Raw genomic sequence first — 19345 nt, 5'->3', positions numbered from 1 at the left:
CAAATGCAAGCAGCAAACTGATGAGTAGGCACATAGGAAAGTTTCTTGTATAATTATTTATGTCGTATGAAGTTAGATTAATCTACATTCTACAAGACAAGATAGATATTAAGTACAGTATCTTAATATCTTAATAATGAATTATGTTTAGAATTATGAGGAGTTCCTGTTTTCCCTCTTGGAACAAAATCCTTATTGACATTCTCTTGGTGCAAAACCCACAAGCTTGAGACCAAAAACCAGAGAGACCAATTTTCTGCAAAAAAACAGCAGAGCAGCAGACGAACCCAAACTGCAGAGATATAACATAATTGCCATATCTAATTAACTAGTTTAACTTTCAGAAACAAAAATGAAACGCATCAAATCTAGAAACTTGATCTGTTGTGAAAAGGAAATAGAAAAAAAGTCTCTACATTATAATAAAGCAATCAGAAGTATCAGAGAACACGCTTTAAATTGTATAAACTACTGCTGTACTACAACTTCTATTTCTAATAAAAGAAAATACTGCAGCTAAGCTAACTTTAATCTATGAAAAAAATTGTCTAAAGAGAGTGTTAAAGAAAGAGGGTTACTAGCATTACTCGAAGAAGAAGGCTAACTGAATCGTAATATCATAAATTATACATAATTTGGCACTTAGGATTCTAAATAAATCGGGCTAAATGCAATAATAGAATGTTTGATATGTTGATTCATTGCCTTGGACAGTTTATTATTATTCAATGAAATTTTGTAGCTTTAGAGGATTGGCAAGCGTATGGCTTTTGGTACTTGTGGCTTTTAATAGTTTGCCAAGTTGAGTAGGCCAAGGAAGATATATACGTAAGATATCATACGTATTGAAACTTACTACTTAGTGTAGAAATCTTGAATTTTTTTGTTGTTCAGGCACAAAGAACTCTGAAAATGTATAAGGTAAAATCCTAATATATATTTCTCTTAAGTATGTCAAATATTTAGAAAGGATTTGTGATGGGCGTGGAGCTAGAAGTCCTCTTGATATAATTCTAACTATTCCTTTTAAGTATGTCAAGTTGCATAGGTCCTGTTGGCTGGACCTATTAAAATGAAGAATGGATCGACTAATATGCAAGTTGAGAGATTCTGCCAGAGTAGAACAATATCTTTGATGTGCAAACCCCAAAATGAAGTCAAGAAGAAGAAGAGTCTGAGAGGAGAAATGGAGGCAGATATAACATTTGTGAATCAATGTCTGCAGAATGCCCACAGCATATCTTACATCACTATAGTAAGTGGTCGTGCCCAGATTGTTGATGTTGACAATCCCACAAAACCTTTGGGCAATGTATAAAGCAAGCAACCAAGGCATAGAGTGGGTATCTTCAAGAAAAATGACAATGTAAAAATCGACCAACTAGCATGATGCAATCAAGTCCATGCCAAGAGGAAGTGACAGCAGATGCATTTCAGGTGGCTCAAGGAGAATACCGATGAATAATATCGATCAGCACTCTACAGCTCTGCATTTTTATCAGAATCAGAACATAAATCCACCCTATTCCACTGCCGTTCCTTGTTGCCTCGTTCAGATAAATTGTAAGATAGTATATGCTGCAACTAAAATGATGTAGTATTCTCTTTTATATGTGTATCTTGTTACATTAATGTCCCTAGTTCTTAGTTCAGCATATGAACGCCAAATCAAATTTACAAATTTAACTTTCAAAAGCATAATTAATCCGGGAACTTGATTTGTTATGAAAAAAGACAAAAAGAAGTTTCTAGAATTATGACAGAGCAATCAAAAATATCAAACAACACAAACTCGAATATGTCTAAACTACCACTACTGTTTCTTCTAATAAAAGATCAAATCGTACTGCTAAGCTAACTTTAATCCATGAATCTACTCCAGAATGGATGTTTCTTCCAGACTTCTTCCACCATGAGATCAATTGGAACATTCTTGGTCTCGGGCAACAATTTCCACACGAAGAGCCCCATGACAAGTATGCAGCCTGCGAAGAAGAAAAATATGTAGGCCTGCATACTACACATCATTGATAAGAAGGCCTGAGCAATAATGAAAGTGCAGAGCATGTTCGAGCTAACTGCAAATGCAAATCCATAAGTTCTGGTCTCTAGAGGGAATGTTTCACTTGGTATCAACCATCCGAGAGGACCCCATGACCATGCGAAAGACATAACGTACAAGCACACAAGCCCCACAACAATTCCTGCCAGTAATTTTGAAAGTGAGCCTGCTGCTGTCAGTTTTAGTAGCAAAATAAGCCCAATTGCCACCTGACTCATAAACATTTGCACGCATGCTTGAAGTAGCAATTTCCTCCTTCCAAACTTGTCCACAGCATAAATAGACACCAAAGTGCTTAGCACATTCACAATTCCAGTGATCACAGAAGACAAAAGGGAGGCATCGTCCTTGAATCCAACAGTTTGGAATAAAACAGGGGCGTAGAACATTATAGCATTGATTCCTGTAAACTGCTGAAACACTTGCATCAAGATGCCTATGACTAGAGGTGGACGGCTTGGGCGTTTGAAGACATTCCAGAATGGAGTCTTGACTTGTCGGGATACCTCACAGGCAGATTGAATTTGTTTGAATTCAATGTCAACATCACTGAGGTCTCTAATATTCTCGAGAGCTTGAATTCCTTCGTCTTCTTTTCCGCGCTCAATTAGGCTTGTTGGTGTGTCAGTTATGATTAAAGAGCCAAAAAAGAGGAACACGGCCGGCAAGCCTGCAAGCCCCAAGGAGACTCTATAACCATACGGATGCAACTTTGCAGTTCCATAGTTGACGAGATTTGCGAATAGAATTCCAACAGTAACCAAAAGCTGGAACAGAATGTTGACAGCCCCACGCTGGTGAACAGGTGCAATCTCTGATAAGAACAGAGGAACAGCCTCATTGCCAAATCCTACACCGACACCAAGGAGAATCCTGCCAATGATTAACATAGGGAGGTTCTGAGCACCAGAGCTTAGGCCAGCTCCCAATAGGAAAACCAGTGAAGCAGCAAGAATTGTACGCTTCCGACCAAACTTTTTGCAGACAACCGATGCAGCAAAGCTGGAAAAGATAGCAGCTATATAAAGTGAAGATGTAAAAAGCTGAAGAAGCTGATCGTTGTATTTGCAATAATTGTCTTCCCTGGCATGAAGTTTTCTGTGATAAACAGATGGAAAGAATTTGATGAGAAAGTCATCCATGGCTGTCACTCCACCTGAAATCCCAATGTCGTAACCGAACATTAGCCCACCAAAGGCTGCAAAAATCCAACAGAAGAACACATAAACTTGTTTCTTCCATGGAAATCTCCCACCAGCACCACCACCTCTCTCTATATCTACTGCTGTCATCGTTGTTTTCTCTTCCATTCTTTATGTCAATAAGAATGCAAGAGTACGCAATTCGTGGTCTTGGCCTGGCTTTATATAGATTATGTATGTATTCACTTGTTCCTATTTGGATAAGGAGTTCCACTTTCGACTAAGAATCAGTTTTTTCTTTCCTATTTGGAATTGGATTTGCATTAATAATCGAGTAAATATATTGACTTTCCATATTTGTTTCCTTATCCTAATATTAATCCTAATTTATCAGGATTCTGAGTGTTATGCTTCTTTTATTTTAAGTGAGCTATTATCCACTTTATTTTTTTTTTCCTTTCAAAAAAAAGTAATATTTTTTTTATTTCAATATAAATATATTAATCAGATATAAATTTTTTTGATATGTATTTTTGACATATGGACATATGTAGATTTTATATTCTTGAATTATTATATTAACAATATTACAATTATACATTGAATAATATTTAATTTTCTACAATTAAGCAAGCTTAATTATTTCATTCCTAAAGAATAGAATATCAATATTATATTAATGAATAAGTTACCTTACAAAATAAATAATTATTCTCAATTCTGTAACATAGTACATTAATTATATTTTTAGTATTAGCTTATGAAAATATAATTAAATATATTAATTAACAAATTAATAAAGTTTTCTTATATTATGCAACATATAATCAATTATGATTTTTATTAATTTTTTTATATGTGTCTATTTTAGTGTTAGTCAGATTTTGTAGATATAAATAATTTTTTAAAAATGAAACAATCCAGTTTAATAGTTATAAATAAAAACAATTATAATCAAAGAAAGCAACAACCATATATTTCGCAAGCATACAAATAGTATTTTTCTAATTTGAAATTATTAATTTCTGAATGTAAATTTTCTTTTTATAAAAAATCTTGTAAATAAATAAAATAAGATATTCTCAGTTGTAATTCTCATTATTGTCTAATATTATGTAAGAAAATGAATGGTAACTAATTATATAAATTTTTGACAAAATGCATTTTTAAACCTTTGAAGTTTTATTGCATAGCCTTTTAGTTTTTGTTTTGTCTCATTATTCTTATATTTTTATTGAGGACTAAATAGTTCTTAATCAAAATAAGAATAAAATTTCAAAGATTTACTAAAATGGACAAAAATCTCATAAAACATATATCAGAAATGTGAAAAAAATCAAAAATAAAAATATTCAGAAGCTTAATAATAAATCTTATCTAAATTCTTAAGAAAAATCAATGTTATTTTCAGCAAATATTTCTAGTATATTTACTAAAATTGATAAATTTGAAATAATAAAGTAAAATTATAGAAAAAGTTCAAACTTAATAATTAAATGGATAATTAAACTGTTTCTTTATTGATTTTATACATAAGCACCATTTTGTATACATAGCTAATACATATTCAATTTCTTGCTTGTAGAAAACAATTCCCCTTATTTTTGAATGACATTTAATTTGTGAATATAGAGAGATGGAAAGAGAACAAAACAAAGCACTTTTTGTAATACATCAACTTCATATCCACTAATCAGAGTACCAATAGAGGAAAGAAATAGAGGTATAGATTTGGTGAACCGCTGAAGCTTTAAATAAAGGAACGGTTAAAGCAAGAGAAGTTTTGGCTAAAAGAATGGATAGCAGAGTTGATGAGAAATTGCTAATATTGCTAGGAAATTTCAAAAGGTAGTTCTTAATAAAGGAGAAGGACAAATTAAAAGGAGGGTTTAAATAAGAAATTCTTAGGTAAATTTAACGCATATATAACTAAGATGTTGCTGGCAGCTGATAGATTTGCTGGCAACAGATAAAAATAAGGAAAAAGTATAAAATAATATCATGTGATTTGACATTTTTACTTAAGAGATTTCAGTTCACGATGATAGAGAAATTATCTTGTGATTTAATTTTTTTATATATTTATTGCCTTACAAACTAATAGCTTTAGATTTCTATAGTTTAATATTAGTATTATACTCATTTTCAATAACAGAATCACTTATTAAGTGATTTAGCATATAAAAGACTATATTGAATTCATATTAAATAAAATTAATATAATATATTTTAATTTTATTATCAATAAAATCAAATAATTTCAAAATCAAATTATAACATTTTTAGAAATATTATGATAGTTGATTTGAGGATAAATCACCTATAAAATAATTTATTATTAAAAATAAATATTATACTAATATTAAATTATAAAAATTTAAAAATATTAATTTGTAAGATAGTAAAAATGTTTAAAAAAAAACTAAATCATATTATACTTCTTTGTCATGAAAAAAACTACAGTCTTTTAAATGCAAAAGCGCATAACGACAAGGTATATTTACGTACTTTTCCCTGACAACTAATATAAAACATCAATTTAATTATTTTTTATTTTTCATTAAAGTGTCAACTTTATTATTTTCTAAAAGAGTTTTATTAAACCTTAAAAAAGTATTTTATTTCAATATTAAACTAGTACTTTTAAGAGATATAAAAAAACTTTAAATTGTTATTTATTTGTGTAAAAATTTAATAATTATAAATTAAAATTAAGAGAATAAAAAATAAGACTATATAAATAATACGAAGTTAATTTAGTCTGTTATTGGTGAAAGTTTAAAATTAGTAGTGACTAGGAGTTATTGGATGTCCTAACAGCTATAGCTGTTGTTCAAAAAAATTAATCAAACACTTTAACATTATTGATAAATGAAAAGCTATCCGCTCTTCAATAGCTATGTTAAATACCGTCTTAATTTGTCACATTATGACGTTATTTATTAAGTGTTAAATTTATATTTCTTGAATTTTATTATGAATGTGGTTAATAATAATAAATCCAATAACCAGTACAAATTCAACACCTAATAAATAATCAAACATATCAATTTGAAACTTATTTTATCTCTAAACAACTTGATAAACAAAATCTACATAATAATTTCTCAAAACACCCTGAATATATCAAGTACTTTTAAGGATGTTCAAATCATCAAAGAGAGGTACTTTAGGAGGCTTTTTCGTTGGCAGATTCTTTATTTGTCTAGTTATTCTTACAACCTTATGACTTGCTTACTATTTTCAAGAAAAACTACGAAATCATATATTAATATTAGCCAATATAGTAACTTACGTATGTGAAACTGATAATACATATATAATGCAACACTGAATATCTTAATATGCATAAGGCATTACATTTGCATATTGGTGTCGATTTATGGATGAGATGTTTGTTATACGCAGCAAACATAAATATTCCATTTCATTTAAGTGTTTTTTGTGATAATTTTCTAAGTAAAAGTAGGTGTAGCTGAAAATAATAACAAAAGAATGCAACTTCTTTTTTTCTTTTTTTTGCTTTACATTAAAATTGAACTGTTTTTGTTCAATATTATCTTAAAATCCTGTTTATTATCTTAAATGAGAAATATAACAAGAATTTTACTGTTATTTTCATGTCATGTCCAGTCCCGTTTTAAACCAACCAAAAAATATAAAATACTTCGCTTTAAGTTCATATATTTTAAAAATTGTATAAATTATTTTGACGATGATAAATACAAATTTTAGAATCGAATTTTAAAATTTAATTCGAGTAGTTTTAAAAGTGAATTAGAACTTAAAATGACCAAGATTAAGTAGTTAATCATATTTCAGAGCTTCAAAATTAGTACTAATCTAGAAAATTCAGAAAACTGCTTTCTGATTTTATATTTGGAGAACTTGTACACCCAAAATACCATAGATTTTTAGTTTCCTGGAGATACATTTCTGGAAAATGGGCATGGTTTTCCTGAACTAAATATGGCCCGAGAGTCCATACCTTGAAAAATGACGTTTGAGTTTACTTCGCCTCAGATCATAGATACAGACCACATAAGTCTAAATTTAGTATGAAATGAACTCTTTTATTATTATTTTCCAAGTACAAACAAAAGACAGTCTACCTGTTACAACTGTGACCTTGAAAATTTGTATGGTTAAGAAAAGTTTGTGACAAAAAAAAAGAACAGGTAACAAGTTATCTACAATCACCCAAGTAGAGATATTTTCAGACATATTGTTTCCATTACCATTGGATGTGTGGAATTGTCTAATGGGCCACCATGCTAGCAATTTGTGGACAGGCAATGAACTTCAGGGGGCTGATTTTTATTTAATTAATTAATTTTTTTGGTTGTATTTATTTAGGAACTGGTTTAGATTAAAGGGACACACATTGATGATCTTGGAAGATGTTTTATCCAGGAATATGTATTGCAATGGCCCCATCAGTCCAAGATTCAATTTGACAGGGGAAGATATATTATATATATATATATATATAATGTGTGAGAAGTAAATAAATAATTGCCAGGGCTTGCTAGCCCCTTCCACAAATTATGTGGAACTCATTATCCAAGATTTTGTTCTATTTTGAGATACAATGGCACAAGTACACCATGGACAATAGTTATTTTCTTTTTGATCCAATAGAGCCTATAAATTAAGAGGTACACAATAGAAGAATGATTTCTTATTATAATAATGTTATTTTCTTTTCAATATCAGTGAATGATAAATAAAAAAATTATGAATTCAAGATTTTTTTTAAGTAATAATATCAATTAGATTTTTCTATCATTAATATAAATAATAATTGTTTATTTAAATATATAAGTTTATCAAATATTAGTTTCAAAAATTGAGTATCAAACTCGAAACCTTCATCTTTTAAGTTAATAATTTATTTTTTATTTTATAAAAGAAATTATTTTCTCTAACTTAATCCATTAACATACTAATTATATTTATTAACACACTAACATATTAACTACATATCAATTTAGATTAAAGTCTTATATTCTCTTTCCTTTATTTGTAACTAAAAAAGAAAATACAGAATTCTTTTCCCTTATTTTCCTTTTATGAGATTAATTTTTAATTTTTCAAATAATTTGTTTATTTATGGTGGATGTGTAAATGAAATATATTGTGGTTATTTGGTGATTGATTAAGATTTTCTTTTCTTAAAATAAATCATAAAAAAGATTCTCAAGCGACCGCCATTTTTATGTGGACTGCATTCCTTATCTAGAAAGTTAAACTCAGAAGATACACTCTGCTGCATAACAGCTCATGATAATATTGTAAATCTAATTCTCACATGAAAGATCCATCATCCCATATTTCACCAAGCCTCAACACATAATCTAGAGTGTCCATCGGGAAAAGTTTACCATACTCACTACCGCACTGGATCATGAGCTACGTAATATAACGATACTCCGGTCGCATAAACTCAAAACTTGGAGAGAAAAATTGGTTGGATAACCCGGTCAAGTCGACTCAGTTCCTCCCAACCACAACTCAGTAGCCACAAGAATGGCTTCTCTTCACGCCATTTCACCTCATAGTCTCCTTCCTCTATCAAAATCCAAAAAACCCACATCAAAAATCCTGCCAAGTTCTCATTTTCTCGGCTCGAAATTCACTCAGAGTTTAATTTTCTCAAGAAACAAACAACAAAGAGGTGAAAGCAGCTGGCTTTTGAACTCTGTTGTTCAAGAAGAGCTTGATGTTATCCCAGTACAGAGTGAAGACAGTGTAGACCAGCAAGAAGGGATGGTTATGAGTCAAGTAGAGAGTGAAGGGAGTGATCAGTTGGCTACTCAGGTTAGTGGATTTGGATCAAGCGAAGGACAATTGTCTTTTGAAGGGTTCTCTTCTGCTTCTTCTAGTTCCGGTATTGGTGATGATGAAGAAAGAAGACAGAGAGAATTAGAAATGGATAGATTAGCTGATAGAACCCTAAATGCTATGATTGTTCTTGCTGCTGGTTCTTTTGCCATCACCAAGTTGCTTACGATTGATCAGGATTACTGGCATGTAAGCATACACTGATCTTGTTTTTTTATGTTGTAACCGACGGATTTGGTGTGTGAATTATTTATATTGTGGTGTTATTTGGCGGTTCTTTATTTTATATTTGCATAATTAGCTTCTTGATGTCTTAAGAAATAATTGTTGCTGCTGTGATGTTCTATGCAACTCCTTTTTGTTCGTTCTGGTTTCCAATAATGTAAAAGCTTCTCAATTTTATCACTCTTTCATCTAAAAGTTTTTCACCCTATACAACTGGTATTGAATCAATGAAATTCTGTTGCTTTATATATCAGTTCTAGTTTTTTGATATTTCTGCATACGGTTACTATGTGGTTTTATTAGCTGAACTTCCCTTTTTTTCTTCTCCCTTCTTGTTTTAGTAAATATTTCAGGACATATGAATGAGTAGTCGAGTTAGCTATTTGTTGTATTTTTCATTGGATGTCATGATTTTGAACTTGCAGCTAGTGAGAGTTAAGAAGATCTCTGTTTTGTAACAGGTGCTCTGAAATATTATTATCCAGTATAGCCATTTAGTTGATCAAGTAGTATATAAGAAGTAAAATCAAGGAAATCAGAAAATGCGCTTTGAAGAGTTCTGTGTACTTACTTAGTTTTTCAATGTTACAAGTTCCTCCAATCGATGCTTAAATTAGTACTTGCTTTATAAAGTGGCATGTTGAGATATGTTACTTTTAATTGAAAAAAAAGGTTCAACTGGAAGCAAGCTTGATAAAAAAGGATTAGTTACAATGTCTGTATTCTGATTTTGTGCACAAGAGGGGAAATGATTATATAGTTTTACTAGACGACAATAATTATCATACAGTTGAGAGCTGATTTGAGGGAAGTAGAAGGTTTTATTGGGAGAAAGAAGGTGCTAGGAACAATTTTTTGATGCAATAAAGAAAGATTAAAGACTTATTGCTTGATGGGTGCCACTTGGGTAGAGTGACTCTATTAATTCATAGTTGCTTGTTTAAAAGTATCTTTTATGTACTTGCAATTGATACTTTGAGAATTGAATCCATTCATTCAGGAGTATTGTTGTTTTATTAGCATTGCAAAATGAACATACTTGATTGTCTTTGATTTGCTGTTGGATTGCTGAATATCTGGATCTGTCAATGAATTTTCCAGCATTTGTCTAATTTCTTTTGCTTTTCTCTTAGGGATGGACCCTGTTTGAAATACTGAGATATGCACCTCAACATAACTGGAGTGCTTATGAGGAAGCTCTTAAGACAAACCCAGTTCTAGCAAAAATGATGATCAGTGGGGTGGTCTATTCTATAGGGGATTGGATTGCACAGGTTAGAAAATGTAGTGAGACAACTATGATTACATCTTTTTCCTGCTGTAAATTGTTCTATATATTGATTTATTTTGGATCATTGACAGTGCTATGAAGGTAAACCACTCTTTGAATTTGACCGAACACGAATGTTTAGATCAGGCCTCGTTGGCTTTATGTTACATGGCTCCCTTTCACATTATTATTACCAGTTGTGTGAGGTGATTATCAAAACTTTATTTCTTTTAATGTGCATTTAATCAGTTATAACAATAACAAATCTTGGAGTAGTTAAGTTACTTCTATGGTTTAAAAGAGCCATTTCCTCTGTTTTGTAGGAGCTTTTTCCATTTCAAGATTGGTGGGTAGTTCCTGTCAAAGTGGCCTTCGACCAAACTTTATGGGCAGCAGCTTGGAACAGCATTTATTTCACAGTACTGGGATTCCTGCGACTGGAATCCCCAGCTAGCATTTTTGGTGAATTGAGGGCTACATTCTGGCCAATGCTAACAGTAAGAGAAGCTTCTCCATAATTCTGCTTCTCTTCACCATGATTCTACAGCTAAACTGTGGAGTTAACTTTGATCATTATTTAGACTGCAACCTGCAAACACATCACTAGTTCTTAATTCTTCTGTTTCTGCATTTGTAGTAGTTGCTTGAAACCAAATTGTATCAACTTTATTATTCAAGTAAAAAAGTTGTATTTAGTTAGAACCTTTTCTTTGTGCACAGCAGTTTGTTTTGGTCCTGCTATGTTGTGTGTGCCATGCATCATTTACATGTCCAATGTCTGGTGGTTATAAATAGACTTCTTGGCTAGTGCAAGTATTTGTCCAGTTCAATGCTAATATGGTTTATATGAACGTCTCAAACTGCTTTTTGCAGTTCTAGAAAATTTCTAGTTTTACTGTAATGAGATAGTGGAGAACTGTTGTCAGTTTAGTTAATTGGTTTGTTCAAAATGGTCAAGTGTAGGAGATATGTTTATTCTGCATTTTTTTCTTGATCTTGAGGTTGTGATTTTCAATTGGATTATTTTGAATCTTGAAAAAACCGACAATTTTTAGTAGTCATTGATATTCAATTTTTCATGGCAACAACTTGGCTTAATTTTGTTTTCTTTGATGTGTGTTATGCAGGCAGGTTGGAAGCTTTGGCCATTTGCTCATCTTATTACATACGGCGTGGTACCAGTAGAACAAAGGCTTCTTTGGGTGGACTGTGTAGAACTGATTTGGGTGACGATACTCTCAACGTAAGTATTATTAATGGATTTTCTTTTCCTGAATTTTTATGTATTGAGTACTGAAAATAGAGTTTGCAATGCTCTTCTCCAATATTATTGCCTAAAAGTTGACTTGGTTTTTCTGAAATCATTCTCTTCCTTTCCACCATTATAATTTTATATTTGCTAATGAACAACTTAGGCATATTATTTTCCCAAAAAAAAAAGACAGGGTATACTGAAGTCTTCCTGCTAATGTTCAAATGTTCATGTGATCTTTAATTTTGTTAGTGACAAACCAGGGAAATCTGAAGATTTCTTTGGGCTGAGTTGGCTTTCATTTGTTGTTGTTGTTATCTAATAAATTCTGGTTTGGAAATATTAGAGCTGAATGGCTGCAATTTTTCTGGTGGTCCCAGCAATGACACTGCCAAAGAATTCATTAGAATCTTCATGTCAATACGTTATTTGTCGTGCATGTAATAATAATGTGTGGATATAATTCGGAGAAAACGGAGGTCTACATCCAGGAAAAAGACTAATCTTGTTTTTCCTTTAGTCATCTTGATGCTTCCACTTGATCTCAATTTTTTCCAGCTAGGTTCTAACATGGTAATCTTCTCCCTTTATCAGATACTCGAATGAGAAATCAGAAGCAAGAATAGCTGAGACACCAGCAGAAGCCACTTCCAGTTCTTTGTCGAAAAGTCCTGCTGAGGTACATAAAATAAACTTTTTTCTTTCTGCCATAATTATAGAAGCACAAATACCTGCACTTAACAAGTTCTGATATGCTTTGAGTTTCTCAATCTCTTATTTCTCTTTTCCTTAGCAGGAGTAGATTAAGTGCAATTAATCAGAATGAGAGATTACACCATCACAAGTCGCTGAAATTGAGTTCGAAGTTGTATAGCAAGGATGCGAAGATGCTTGGGGGAATCGATGTGGAACTGACAATGCAGAAATCTGGTACAGACCGGGTTATCGTATATACCACACACATCTTGCGTACTCTTTGTGTGCGTATGTATTTTGATTTCTATACTCAGTACAGTACCCGTCCCTTCAATAGTTTACTTAGTTCCTTGCCAAATTCCAATAGCACCACACCGTACTTCTTCATCACCCATTATATGACTTTGAGAAGCACCATCTGTAAATTTAACAACAATTGTCGACTCCTCAAATGCCATTATATACAATGTAAAATGTGCATGTTCTTTATCCAAACATTCCGGCAACATAATTTCATGAAATACTTCATCTTTCAAATCAAACGCCAGTACTAAAGTCCTTTGCTCATCCTGATTCTTCTGATCATAGGAATTGCAATGCACCATTCACAAAAGGTGGAACCTGACAATGGTTTAGCAAATGCTGGGGGTGCAATATCACTAATATTTTTCCAAGAATGTGCAGTAAGAGAATAGAGCTCAGCCATAACCTTAGGTTTTTGTTCAATATCAGAATTCCCATAGGGTATTGAACCAATATGTTCAAGATCTTGTAGTCATTGATTAAAGGATCAAAATCAGGGACTTCGATATAGAGAAAGTTTCCATTATATTCAGGACCTAATAGGATTACAAAGTTTCCATATGTACTCTCCATTTGCTACCTTTGCAAGAATCAATTACAGGCGGTCAAATGATCAATACAACTGCCAATTTCACAAATTCCTTCAAAGCTTATTAAGTTAATATACTTAAAATGGGGTATGAGGTCCTACAGCAAGCATGCAACAAGCAATGCCATCATGACATCTGAAAAGACACAGGATTAGGCTGCTGCAGGAACCTGCCATGTCTAAGGAACATAAATAAATATCTACCCTGGGTAGCACCTTCGCCATGGGAAGCTTTCGTCATATAATGTTTTCAGGAACTGGTGGTGATTTTCAGAGTTCAGAAACAGACAGATACTTCCAATGCATTTAGATTATAGACAAAAAAAAGAAAACCTTTAAAAATTCATACAATTAATTTAAAGCAAATATAAAAATCTTGAAACTGCATGCATGATTTCAGCATAATAACAAACAGGTCAACATTTTTCATAGCATCTATAATCCCTCTACTATTAATATAGTTATATTCAGTTGTAGCAAATGCAGACTTCGTTGTACCAAAACAAAATAAAGTACCAAGAAATGCTTTTGATCCTATGATCTGGTAGCGTAAATTCTTCATCCTCTGATGCTGCTTTCAAGATGCTTCAGGAACCTTATGATCCTGGAGAAACACATAATCTGTTTATTATGAGATATTTATTGATAGAGAGTTGACCATAAAATACAAACATTTCTAGCTTTCTAATTATCATATAACTATTGGCAAGCCCAGCAATACTAACACCTGCACCATTGCATTATGGGCAAAATTATCCAAGTTCCTGAACATGATAGCAGAGGTAGAGACAAGCTTCAACTAATAAATTCATTCTACCTGAACTGAAAAGTTGCATTATCTATCAATGCTCACTTAAACAATTTAACATAAATCCATTTGCAAGCGATAATATTTGTACATCATCTTGGTCATGTTTCAGCAAATCTTACAACAATTGGCATAAATCCAAATGAATTTTTCTTTCTACTTGTATTTCAGATATCAGCCCCTTCGTAAAGTCCTCACTCAGAGATGCTATCAGGGTTTTTTCCCCCTCGCTCTAACACGAGCAAGCATATACTAACTACATTTTTTTGACAGATTGAAAAAGAAGTTTACATCCAACGTTATAAATTGAAATCTTGTTTGGTCCATTCATAAGCATGGGTGCGAGGCCATAAGGAAATAATTGTCTTAGAAGTTTGAATCATGCCCGCATATGCAAGAACCCTCTACTCAAACTTCTATATTCGCAGCTTTTAGTTGAAAAAACAAAAACATGTGAATGGGCGTCTGTCAGACTTTCCAACAACCTTAAGGTATATCATGCATGTATATTATGCATGAGATCATCAATTGAATGTTTGAAAAGAGAAAAAAAAAAACATGTCTATAATTGTGTACAATCATTACAAAGGTTACTGTCGTCTGTCTTGTTATATGGATGGGACATTATTGCTCAAGAAATTTGTCTCACATTCCAAGCGTTTGAGAAAGCCAGATTTCCCCCAATAACCCCCACTCATCCTCCAACCCCAACCCATCCTCCCTCTTTAAATTGGAAGGTTCCTACTCAGGAAAATGGCTTACCCAAGAACGAATGGTTACAAGGGATCCAAATTTTTTTGTGCAAGCTAAACATAAGACACTGGCATTCCCACTCACACATCCAAACTAACCTAGTTCGAGGGTTAATTGCACTGCTGGTATCAAACTTTCGCACTTTTTTTCAAATAGTACCAAACCTTCAATTTGTTTCTTTTTGGCACCACTCCTATTATTTATGTATCTTCCGCCAGTACCAAAGAGGAATCCGACACTTATTTGCTGATGTGGCTGCCGGATTTTGAATTGATAACACACCTGTTGCTAACTCAATAACTTAATACTAGTCAGCAATTAACTAATTACCTTAAATTTGAGCTAAAAAATTGAGAGAAATTATAATGAAATTGATTTCTTCCTCTAAGCTAACTCAAAAGTAACCGTTGGTACCAAACCTCAAAAATCAACGCAAACCGCTCGACTTCCACCTCTATTGTCAACAATCTCTGAATCTCTCGTTTCTCGTCTCTGACCTTCTTCTTCGTACCTGGACATTGCGACATTGTAGAACAATCAATGACACTCGACTGGCGAGTAAGGGAGAAAGCCGAAGATCCACCACTATATCGTAAGTACAAGCGAACCGATAGTTATTCTGTGGTTACTGAAAGCTATTTTGCATCTTTCATTGAATAATGCATGGTGCATTTATTTGGAAGTTAACAATACAGGGGCTAGGGTTTTCCCTAATTCCTTTTTAAAAATGCAAAGAATGTTGATGATGTTTGTTTATAAACACTGCTTGTGTGTGGTTGTTTCACATTTGTTTAATTAATTTATTTTACAGTGGCTAATTCCGAATACTTCACTTTGTATTGGCATGATTATGGAGTTGATGTTAGAGGTGAACCTAAGCTATGAGATATAGGAGCTGTGGATTTTTGTAGTTTAGATAAGATATCCAGGATAAAAATTGATTCAATGGCTAGAGAGCTAGGACTGAATCCTGAAACAAAGCAGATTATGTGGAAGGATCCTACAAAGAGTATAAGTGATGGGTTGAGAAGCCTTGAAACTGATAAGGATGCTTTAGAAATGGCAATGGCTGTGGAGGGTTCTAAATTAATGCATATATTTAGTAGGAATAAGTAGGAAATAAAAGAAAAAGTCGGGAAGAAGTTTGGAGAAGAAGTCAAAGTGTCGGGGCGAGAGTGGCGGGAGGAGGCATGAAAATAAGGATGATGACAGCTGTAAGGATAGTGATGCAGATTCAGAGGACAATGAGTTTGTGGACTTTGATTATGACTTGAGGGATGAAGATGCTGATGATGATGCCATGTTTGATGAGTTTGTTGATAAGGAGCTTGAGAGGGACAAACCATCTGGTTCTAGAAGTGCTAGGCAACCTGCTGAGGAGTTTTCTGAAGAAATAGATGCAACAGTTTATGGTCCATTAGATGAGCCGGTGTCATGCTCCTCATCTGAACACAGCGATGCAGATTCAAGAAAGCAGAGATGGCCTGTGTTTAATGAGGAGACTGACATGGCAAATCCCTGGTTCAAGATTGGAATGCTCTTCAGTTCCTTCAAACAATTCAAGGATGTTGTGAAGAGCTCATCAATCAAAAGCAGAAACTAGGTTATATTTGGGTCAAATACAAGGCAGAAATGCAAGGCAAAATGTAAGAAAGGATGCTAGTTTTTCATTTGGGCCTACCTGCTGAACTCAGACAAACAAACAGTGCAGATAAAGTCAGCCAATTTCATCCACAACTGTTCAAGAGAGGCATAGAATAGGCATGTTAATGCCAATTGGATAGCTGAACAATATGTTGAAAAGTTCAGAGCTGATCCCAGTTGGGCAATTCAAGAGATCATACAAGTTGTAAAAGAAGATTGTGGTGTTGAAGTGTCCAGATTGAAAGCATGGAGAGCAAGAAATGCTGCTTTGACATTTATCAATAGTGATAAGACAAAACAACTTTCTAGCCTTTATGATTACAAGCTAAAACTCTTGAGAAGTAATCCAGGAAGCATAATAGTTTTTGGTTTGAATGAAGGTGTTTTTAACAGCATGTATGTGTGCTTTGCTGCATTGAGGGAAGGATTTAAGTTTTGTAGGCCTTTCATATCTTTGGATGGCTGTTGGCTGAAAGGAGTATTTGGAGGACAGCTTCTCACAGCTGTTGGTTTAGATGCAAATGACTGCATCTACCCAATTGCAATGACGTGTTGTGCAAAAAGAAAACAAGGAAAAACTGCCTGTAAGTATGCCATTCTTCTCATTTACTTATGCCTGTAAGTATACCCAATTGGTACCAAACTGTCTTCTTTTATATTCAATTGGTACCAAACATTGGTAACTTATATCCAATTGGTACCAAACATTGGTAACTTATATTTAATTGATACCAAACATTGGTTACTTATATCCAATTGGTATATAATACCCCTTCAATTTCTTTCTTTCTTATTATAGGTGAAAAGGAAGACAAATAAACAGCAAAAGGAAAAGGAATCAAATTCTGCAACTACTGCTGCACATAATGTAGATGACCAACCTGATAATGTAGCTCCTACAGACACAGCTCCTTTAGGGACAACTTCAACATTTGATAATTTGTCACTGCTAATACCATTGCCATAGGTAAGTAATATGTCACCTATAATATTTATTCATTAATGTCAACTGTTTACTAACTTGAGACTTTATTATATAGTTATTCAATGTAACACCATCAACAAAAGAATCAGAAAAACCTGCAGTTCACTCTACTACATCACCTTCAAAACCTACCAGCAAGAAGAGTAAAAGCATTAATGATTTGTTGAGCGAGCTGCCACCAGATCTGGCCATTGGAAGACTTTCAGAAACACAGAAAGGAGGAACTGAAGCTAAGGAAAAAAAGACTTTCAAACCTCGAGGGTTGTTGAGCAAAGATCTTGGGGCTGAAGGAGTTACCACAATAACAAAACAAGACAAAAGAAAACAGAAGATTGATGGAAGTGTTTCAACAAAGAAGAGAGCTTGGGTGCCTCCAGGAAATGCAAAGAACAAAGGAATTATAATTGGAAACCCTAAAAAATAATGTTTATTTTAGTTGTTGTGTTGTTAATATGTTAATATATGTGTGGACCTAACATGTGGTTCTTTGACAGAATTTCATTTTTTGTAATGGCTTTTGACAGCCTTGGGTGTAGGGTTCATGTGGACAGAATTTCCACATCCATTTACTTTTGTTTAAACATTTTATTATTTAAAGTAATCAACAGAGTACAATTATTTTCACTCAATTTGTCTGTTGTGAGGACTGCTCTATATAGGACATGTCTGTGCATATTTATCATAACAGTAACATTCAAATGAAGCAATATTAATTAACTACTGTAAAAACCAAATACTCATTTATCATTTCATTCATTCATCAGTAAATTACATAAGTAACAATAGTTGTAAATACTACTGTATCCAAAGTATATCTTTAAGTAAAGCTATATCTTAAAAATAACAATCCTAGCCACACCATAACAGCTAAGCTTAGACAGGTCCATTCTGCACTTCATGCTCCTTCTTTCTTCTTTCATTTTCTGTAGCTTTGAATTTAGCAAATTAATCCATTATTGTATTCATTCAGCAGCTCAGTTGTAAGGTTAGATTCACAACTGTCCACTTTTAAGTTAATAAAATGACAAATGAAGAATACGTACAAGAAGAAGGTTCTTCATTACAACTCAAAATATATCAATGTAAGCTAAGACAGTATCCTCAAAACTTACTATAACAGAGCATAACCAAACTTGCGCTCGGATTTCCTTTTTGTTCGAGAGATGAAGCTTCACTTTCAGTTGTTTATGGCAAAGCTTCACTTTCAGTTCGACAGACGAAGTCACCATGCACATATAAATCAGTGGCTCAACTCCAACACTAAACACACTGTAATCCAATACGACACGATAAAGAACAAGGAAGCTACAGAATCGATTATTACAGAAAGTAAATCGACCGATATAATAAAAACTAAGTTTCATAATTTGGAAATTTTCCTGATTTAGGGTTATTTATTTGGGGTTTAGGGTTATAAATTGGGAATAAAAACTAGATGTTTTTAATTGCTGAGTTGGATAACTATTTGTTGAGTCAGCAACAGATGTGGCAAGTGGTGTGTTATCAATTCAAAATCCGGCAACCACATCAGCAAATAAGTGCCAGATTTCTCTTTAGTACTAGCAGAAGATACAAAAATAATAGGAGTGGTACCAAAAAGAAATAAATTGAAGGTTTGGTACCATTTGAAAAAAAGTGCGAGGGTTTGTTACCAGCGGTGCATTTAACCCCTAGTTCGAAGAACGAACTTCCAGTTTATACTATTTTTTGCTAATGAAATCTACAAATGAAAGTAGCTCATAAATTTGGAAAAGAAGGTTAAATTTTGAGGC

At 33.1% G+C, this 19345-nt stretch overlaps 2 protein-coding genes across 3 annotated transcripts; one reads left to right on the top strand and one right to left on the bottom strand.

Annotated features, from left to right (window-relative positions):
- Nucleotides 1-1799: 1799 nt before the first annotated feature.
- LOC8271133 (sugar transport protein 8) lies at nucleotides 1800-3501 on the bottom strand. The gene has a single exon (XM_002530136.4). The coding sequence runs from the start codon at nucleotides 3370-3372 to the stop codon at nucleotides 1861-1863; it is 1512 nt and encodes a 503-aa protein (XP_002530182.3). The 5' UTR covers nucleotides 3373-3501; the 3' UTR covers nucleotides 1800-1860.
- Nucleotides 3502-8626: 5125 nt separating this feature from the next.
- LOC8271132 lies at nucleotides 8627-12986 on the top strand. Of its 2 annotated transcripts, none has more exons than XM_048379300.1 (7): nucleotides 8627-9237; nucleotides 10407-10547; nucleotides 10636-10749; nucleotides 10867-11040; nucleotides 11671-11786; nucleotides 12390-12474; nucleotides 12589-12986. In XM_048379300.1, the coding sequence occupies exons 1-7, from the start codon at nucleotides 8734-8736 to the stop codon at nucleotides 12595-12597; spliced, it is 1143 nt and encodes a 380-aa protein (XP_048235257.1). In that variant the 5' UTR covers nucleotides 8627-8733; the 3' UTR covers nucleotides 12598-12986. The 2 variants fall into 2 exon arrangements, with proteins under 2 accessions (XP_048235257.1, XP_048235258.1); XM_048379301.1 differs by having other exon boundaries at nucleotides 8628-9237; nucleotides 12592-12986.
- Nucleotides 12987-19345: the final 6359 nt, after the last annotated feature.

This window comes from Ricinus communis, chromosome 9 (genome assembly GCF_019578655.1).
Source record: "Ricinus communis isolate WT05 ecotype wild-type chromosome 9, ASM1957865v1, whole genome shotgun sequence".
Classification (NCBI taxonomy): domain Eukaryota; kingdom Viridiplantae; phylum Streptophyta; class Magnoliopsida; order Malpighiales; family Euphorbiaceae; genus Ricinus; species Ricinus communis.
This window is presented reverse-complemented; position numbering and strand designations above follow the sequence as displayed.